The 7,573-nt window shown below is 58.5% G+C and overlaps 2 protein-coding genes across 2 annotated transcripts; one reads left to right on the top strand and one right to left on the bottom strand.

The window, feature by feature from the left end:
• Window positions 1–201: 201 nt before the first annotated feature.
• GMORB2_4828 (D-arabinose 1-dehydrogenase, Zn-dependent alcohol dehydrogenase family) lies at window positions 202–1,294 on the top strand (the record flags this gene model as incomplete). Its single annotated transcript, XM_035466802.1, has 2 exons — window positions 202–206; window positions 367–1,294. The coding sequence occupies 2 exons, from the start codon at window positions 202–204 to the stop codon at window positions 1,292–1,294; spliced, it is 933 nt and encodes a 310-aa protein (XP_035317961.1).
• Window positions 1,295–2,057: 763 nt separating this feature from the next.
• On the bottom strand, window positions 2,058–4,795 carry GMORB2_4827 (beta-glucosidase; the record flags this gene model as incomplete). Its single annotated transcript, XM_035466801.1, has 2 exons — window positions 2,058–4,458; window positions 4,533–4,795. 2 exons carry the CDS (start codon window positions 4,793–4,795, stop codon window positions 2,058–2,060), a joined length of 2,664 nt encoding a protein of 887 aa, XP_035317960.1.
• Window positions 4,796–7,573: the final 2,778 nt, after the last annotated feature.

The following is a 7,573-nucleotide window of genomic DNA, read 5'->3' as shown; positions in this document are numbered from 1 at the left end:
CCGAATAGCAGGACGGATAATGGATATATAATCGCTCGTACGATACAGAGAGCCGTCCTTGTACTCTCTCGTATCCATCGTACGTCTTTCCCTACACCTGGGGAAATCATCCCGAACGGCAGATCTGTCGCGACCACCTGCGACACCGTCAGTTGCGACTCTGTCACAACACCCTGCAAAGGGGGGGCTTAGACCACGACAATGCCGTTTGCCGAGTCTCGATGAAGAAATAAGATCATATCAATACTAAGATAAAATTAAAATAGACGCTTCGTCTTCCCCCCCCCCCCCCCCCCCCCCCCCCCCCCCCCCACTTTCCTCAAAAATCCATCACGTAGAGGGAGAGGAACAGTAGTAACCTGACAGCACCCCGCAGTATCGTGACCTCATCATCACCAAAGGACTGTACCCCTTCGCGCTCAAGCCCGACACTGTTCCCGGCTCGGACGGAGCGGGTGACGTCGTGGCCGTGGGCAGGAATGTCCGCCGCTTCAAGGTCGGAGACAAGGTCGTCACCCTCTTCAACCAGGGCCACATCGGCGGCGAGCTGGACCAGACGACTGCCGCCACCGGTCTGGGCGGCGTCATCGACGGCACCCTGCGTGAGTACGGCGCCTTTGAGGAGAACGGGCTCGTGCCCCTCCCCAGGGGTCTCGACTACGTCGAGGGCGCCACGCTGACCTGCGCCGGCCTGACGGCCTGGAACGGCCTGTACGGCCTCGAGGGCAAGCGCCTCACCCCCGGACAGTGGGTCCTCACCCAGGGCACCGGCGGCGTGTCCATCTTCGCCGTGCAGTTCGCCAAGGCGGCCGGCGCCAGGGTCATCGCCACCACCAGCTCCGCCGACAGGGCCGGGCTCCTCAGGAAGCTGGGCGCCGACCACATCATCAACTACCGCGAGAAGGCCGACTGGGGTGAGGAGGCCCGCAGCATCACCGGCGGCGTCGGCGTCGACCACGTCATCGAGGTAGCCGGCCCCACGTCCATGGCCCAGAGCCTCAAGGCTGTCCGCATCGGCGGCGTCATCAGCATCATCGGCTTCGTCGGCGGTGCCGCCAGGGCCGAGGGCGAGCCCGGCTTCCTCGACAGCCTCGTCAGCATGTGCACCGTCAGAGGCTTCCTCGTCGGCAGCAGGACCCAGATGGAGGAGATGAACCTCGCCATCGAGGGCAACATCGAGAAGCTCCGCCCCGTCGTCGACTCCAAGACCTTCACCCTCGACCAGGTCAAGGAGGCCTACGAGTACCAGTGGTCTGGTAAGCACCAATCCAAGGTCGGCATCAAGATTGCCTAGTGCCGTCCCCCTATCCAGTGCATTGGGTGGAGAGGGGGGGGGGGAGGGGGGAGATAGCTATTACATGAATGATGAAAAGATTGAAATCCATCATCCTCTTCGCACAAGACACCACCACAAGAACAGAAAAAAACTTTGTCAAGTGTTTGCATCCTTTCTATAGAACGCCATATACACACACTTATGGCTCCCCTTTATCCTCTATTGATGCCTCCGGCCGCCCTACCGGGGGTTCTTCTCGCGCCGCTCGCTTTTCCCGGTGCGTCGTCATAACACTCTGCTGGGTTCGACAATGCCTCGGGCGGTTCTTCCTACCGGGGTGGTCTTCCTAGCTGCCCTCGCACGCACGGTACATGATGTATATCCTACACGTCATCTCATTTTCCCCCCGTCGGTACGTACGAGTAGAGACTGCCGTCCCGTGTGTACGTAAAATAGGACACGACAGCTTTACCCATCCTTTTATTTTTCCAAACGTACACGCAACGGAGTACGGAGTAGTATAATGGCAAGACTGGACGGTATAACCACCCAACACACACACACACACACAAAGGCAAACCTGAATATACACAAATGTGGTGAAGTATTTACCCGAGGGTGGGCCTGCTTTTTTTCTCATGTCCAGATGGCCATGAGAGGCATAGGAAAGCATGTTTATATATACGTAAGGGGGGTGGGAATAAAAAAAAATAAAAAAGTACAGTCCGAAAAAAAAAGAAGAGAAAAAAAAGAGAGAGAGACACATGACTAGCCCCTCTCTCTACAGCCAGAGGTCTCCCTGAAGCGGCAGATCACGCGAGCTGCTACCGACAAACACCTTCTTCGGCGCATCCGTCACGACCCAGTCCTGCTTGGCGACATCCCAGTTGGACAGGTCACGACGGGTCAGGTCGGCCGTGAACTTGACCGACTGGCCGGGCGCGATACCCTCGATGCGCTCGAAGCCGCGGAGGACGCGGACGGGCTCCCCCTCGCCACCGAGGGAGACGTAGAGCTGGGGCACGGCGTCGCCGACGGCCTTGCCGTTGTTGGTGATGGTCGCCTCGACCGTGACGAGCACGTCCCAGAGCTGCGGGTTGCCGCCGTTGGGGCCGGATGCGGGGGCGAGGGGCTGGGGGCTGCCGTCGAGGGCACCTTCGGGGAGGAACTCGGAGGCTTCCCTCCCGTAGTCGGTCGAGTTGGAGGCCTCGGCGGCGTCGGTCGACGACAGGTACGGGTAGATGAAGAGCTTGAGAGGGTTGAAGCCCTCCGGGAACAGGTAGTCGGACAGGTCCCGGCTGTAGCCGCCAAACGAGGGGGCCGCCATGGTCTCGCCCGTCGTGGGCTCGTAGGCGCGGGCGTTGCGCGGGGTCACCTGCAGGTTCGCGTACTCAAACGTGGTCCACGAGAGGCCGTAGCCGAACTCGTAGATGGGGGCGCCCACGTCGCCCTTATTAGGGGCCACGCGGTCAAAGTGGCGGTAGTCGATGAAGACGCCCTCGCTGAAGTCGTCCTGGGGGGCGGCGCGGCCGCGGTTGGGCTTCGTGATGATCTCGGTGCCGTAGCTCTCCTCGCTGGGGCCCCAGGTGAAGGGCAGGCGGCCGGGGCTCGTCTTGCCGTACAGGATGTCGGTGATGGAGTTGCCCGACTCCTGGCCGGGGGGGCCGGACCACAGGATGGCCGTGATGTTGGGGTTCTCGTACCACCCGGTCACGTCGACGGCGCCGGGGGTGTGCATGACGACGACGGTGTTGGGGTTGAGAGAGGAGACGTTCCTGACGAGCTCGTCGCCGTCCGCCCAGAGGGTGAAGTTCTTGCGGTCGCCGATGTTGCCGTCGACGTCCAGGTAGCCCTCGCCGGACTGGGCGTGGACGAAGACGATGGGGATGGCGTCCTGGTCGGTGACCAGGGCCTCGGTAGACGTCCACTCGTAGTTGCTCAGCACGCTCTCGTACCGCGTGCCGTCGGCGACGGCCTGGTTCTGCAGCGCCGTGTCGGGAGTGACGAGGTAGGGGAACTCGGCAGTGCCAGAGCCCCAGCCCATGGCGAAGGTGCCGTCGGAGCAGCCGCGGTCGGGGCAGCCGTTGGGACCGAGGGAGTTGGGACCGGCGTCGCCGCCGATGACGGCGACAAACTTGGGCCTGCACAGAGGCAGCGAGCCGTTGGTGTTCTTGAGCAGGACGGTGCCCTTGGCGGCGGATTCGCGGATGTGCCCGGCGTGGCCGCGAGTGACGTCTACCCGCTTGTTGACCTCGCCCCAGCCGGCCTCGGCGGCGGGGTGGAGGTAGCCGTAGCGGTCGTCGACGAAGCTGGCAAAGTTGATGTCGGGCTCGCCCTGGACGGTGCGGCCGACCTTGAAGAAGGCGGCCATGATGCGCATGACCATGTCGTCGAGACGGTGCTCGGCGACGGTGCCGTTGAGGACGGAGAGGGTCAGGTTGGCGCCCCAGTAGCTGTCGCCGGAGTTGAAGACGATGTCGCCGGGCATGGACATGTCGAGGCCGGCGGCGGCGGCGCTGGCGCCCGAGTGGTGGGCGGCCCAGTCGGACATGACGAAGCCCTGGTAGCCCATCTCACCCTTGAGGATGCCGTTGAGCAGCTTGGAGTTCTGGCAGCCGTACGAGTTGTTGACCTGGTTGTAGGAGCACATGAAGGAGCCGACGCCGGCGTGCACGGTGTCGACGAAGGGCCAGTTGTAGACCTCGTGCATGGTCTTGTCGTCAACGTTGGCGGAGATGGCCTCGTCGATCTCGTAGCCGGTCAGGGCGGCGTCCGAGACCTGGCGGAAGTGCTCCTGCTCATTGGCGATGTAGTGCTTGGCGCAGGCAATGACGCCGGCCTTCTGGATACCCTCGACGGCCTTGGCAGCCTCCTGCCCGAGGAGATAGGGGTCGACCGCGAAGCCCTCCCAGTTGCGGCCGCCCAGGGGGGAGCGGCCGAGAGGGCCGAGGGAAGGGCCGAGCATGATGTCGATGCCCTTGTCACGGAACTCCCGGCCGATGGCCAGGCCGCGTTCGTAGATGATCCGGCGGCTCCACGTAGCACCGGCGGCGAGACCGGCGGGGAAAGCGCTGTTGTAGTCGCTCATGCGGACACCCAGAGGGCCGTCCTGCAGGCAGAGACCGCGCATGCCCAGGCGGGGGACGCCACCGGTGTTGCCGACGCAGCGCTCGCTCTCCCATCTGCAGAGTGGCGGTCAGCAAGACAGCTTCATGGAAGGGTCCCTGTACGGGTTATCCGCGCGGAGAGAACTCACCCGACGCCGGTCGTGATGTTGACCTTCTCGAGAAGGCTCAGCTGGGAGACAAAGTCCCTGGCCATGGTGTAGGCCACCTCCCAACCGGGCGCCCCGGGGTCCATCCATGGCGAAGGGTAGACGGGCGGCGAGTAGGCCGAACCGTTGTAGGCACCGATCTGTGCGAGCTGCGGCGGCAGTTGGGGTGTGACGACTGCGGCGTCAGTCAACGTGATCTGAGAAGCTTGAAGGGCAAGCAGCGAAAGAAATGTGAGGTGACCCATGATTGCGTTCCTGTCAAGAGGGCTTCTTGCCGCAAGAGGAAGAATACTCTGTAACGAGAATGCGAGAGCAACAAGGAAGAGGGAGAGATAGGTCCTGGACAGGAGAAGGAGAACAGAAGAACCAGGACCACCAGGATGCGGTAGGAGGAAAGGAGGGTTACGGATAGAAATATGCAAGGAGATGTGTGCCACAAAAAAAAAACCAAAAAAAAAAAAAAAAAAAAAAGAATTGGCGATGTGTCAAGAAGGAGAAGGAGAAGATAAGAACCGAAACAAAACAGCGGAAGCCGACATGAGTGAGTCAAGACGGCAGGAGCTATGGCATTCCCTTCTTCAACACATTTTGGGCAAGTGAATCAATGCGAGATTGGTGAGACACTGTGTAGGGGGGGGAACTGTGAAGAGAGGCAGGGTTGAGCGATGGATATGAGAAGAGTTCCAAGAGAGCTTGTCTCGAAAGAGTACTTGTTGATGAGATGAGGGAGAGGTGAAGAAGATGAAGAAGAAGAGGGAGATGGCGGAGAGGAGGGGGAAAAGGAGGAGGAGGAGGAGGAGGAGGAGGCGGTATGTGCGTATGACGACGATGATGAGATGGTGTCTTCATGAGGTGAGACCAACACGATGACTTACCGGACCAGCCTCGAGGCCAGCAGCCAAGAAGGCAGCGGCCACGAGAGCAGAAGTCTTCATGGCGAGGCGATGAGAGAGAGAGAGAAGAGTGACGGGGAGGTGATGAGCAAACAACTATGCTCGTAGCATGATGATCAGCGATCGGATGAAACGGGAAAAGGGGGAGGGGGGGAGGTTAGGAGAGACATGGAGTAGTTTAAATAACAATGTTACCACACTCGGGACATGCCACATGCCATCACGATGGTTCTGCAATGTTCCGGATATCAATGCCTGTATCCATACCCACGCATGCACGGTAGGCTGTAGCAGCGGTAAGTTATTACTGCCAGGTGGGAATAGGACCGTCCATCCTTGTCAACCCTCCCTCCCCCTTCTTCAGGACGCTCCCTCCCTCCCCCCGAGGTTCCATTACATGCACGAGCAAGGGTTGTCGCATCCTTCCGTCACCCGTGGGGCTCTGGTGACGATCGAAGCCTCGGAGGTACCACAGTTAATCTGCCCGGCATGCGTAGAAGTCTGTACAGATCAATATGTAGAGGGAGGAGAGCTTGGGCGGTGCTCGACGCTCAACCGAGCACTGTCTGATCGGACCGTATCTGGACCGTATCTGGACTGTGTTTCGGGGTACGAGATTGAACGGTGACGTACAGTCCAGAGCGAGATTCTTCTCACTGTGATTCAGCCTCTGATGACGGGCTTACAGTATTATGGGACCATTGTTCAATTGTTTATGATTTTTATTTTCAAGTTTTATTACGACTGCTCGTACTCGTCCGCCTGCTCAGCATTATTGCTCTGTGCTCACTATCAACATGCTGTATTATAATCCGTACATGATACATGATACTACGAACTGACGATACGTGGCAAATCTGTCGTTCCGTGATGCCTACTGTACTACCTACTACTACCTACTACCGGTAGTCGGTAGTCAGTAGTCAGTCGCTCATCAATACTCCATCGTGCATTACAGCGTGTGGTGTCGGGGGGGGGGGGGGGGGACGGAGCGATAGTCTTTACAGTGGACATCTAGTGGAACTTGGCGGACGTGATTGGTGGGCAAGGATACGTCTAGTACAGCAGTGATACTTTTTACATGCAGATAGTATACCGGAGTATTATTAGAGTAGTATGTATATTATCACCCACAGTATCCATCCGTACGGATAATACATACTTAATAAGAAAATAGCAGACATCAACTATCACTGACAGTCGACCGAGACAGCGGTATATCCATAGTTTACCCATCGGATCCACATCGACCAGCTCTCCCAGCGCTCCAGTTCATACTTACTCCACGATGCCACGGGGCGGCAGGGGGGGGGGGGGTTAATAGGGTTAATAGTAATGAATATCAGTTATTCACGACTTTCTCCAATCTCCAACTCAGCCACTCAACCTGTTCAGACTCCAACCTGTTCAGACTCCACTACGAGTCGACCCCCGTCTTTCTTTTCTCACCTTACTATGCATCGTCATCATCTTCCCTCCGACCCTTCACATGCATCTCTCCTGCCTTTACGAGGAATGGAAGGGTAGTAGGAGGTTGGCCTCTCAGCTTACTCTGATACCTACCACCCTACCCAGCACAATACTGCTCGTGATAACATAGCCATGGTGATGTCTACGACGAGGGATTTTCTTTCCATCGCTCTTCTCTCCATGTCTGGTAATAGCATCTGAATGCTCTGTATAGGTACGGGTGATACCTCGTCGAATATTGCTTCGTCCATATCCCTCAACCGCTCCCCCGCTTCTCTTGGCAGAGAGGAGCACCGCTTCTTATTACCCGGATGGTCGTGTCGTGCTGGATGCATGTACGGATCACATCACCGTCCTGCCAGCCGAGTCACAGCATGCTCAGACGTACGGCTCTCCCCAGCTCTTCAACAGCTAGCTGAGCGGCATATGTTGGGTGGCTGGCAGCTGTGAATGGCACTTCCTAGCTCCTACGAGCAATGCCGAGCTTTCATACGACCAGAAGCCCCCTCCTAGACGATCAAGAAGCTCGCCCCGCATCTCGGTACTCCAAAAAATCCAGAGCCGACGTCCCGTTCCACTCTTACGTTACGAGTAGCTCCAGCCTCCCTCCCTCCCCTTGCCAAGCTTGACCTCCTCCTCCTCCACCGCCGCCGCCATCAC

The sequence above is a fragment of the Geosmithia morbida genome, assembly GCF_012550715.1.
Source record: "Geosmithia morbida isolate 1262 chromosome Unknown scaffold_26, whole genome shotgun sequence".
Classification (NCBI taxonomy): domain Eukaryota; kingdom Fungi; phylum Ascomycota; class Sordariomycetes; order Hypocreales; family Bionectriaceae; genus Geosmithia; species Geosmithia morbida.
This window is presented reverse-complemented; position numbering and strand designations above follow the sequence as displayed.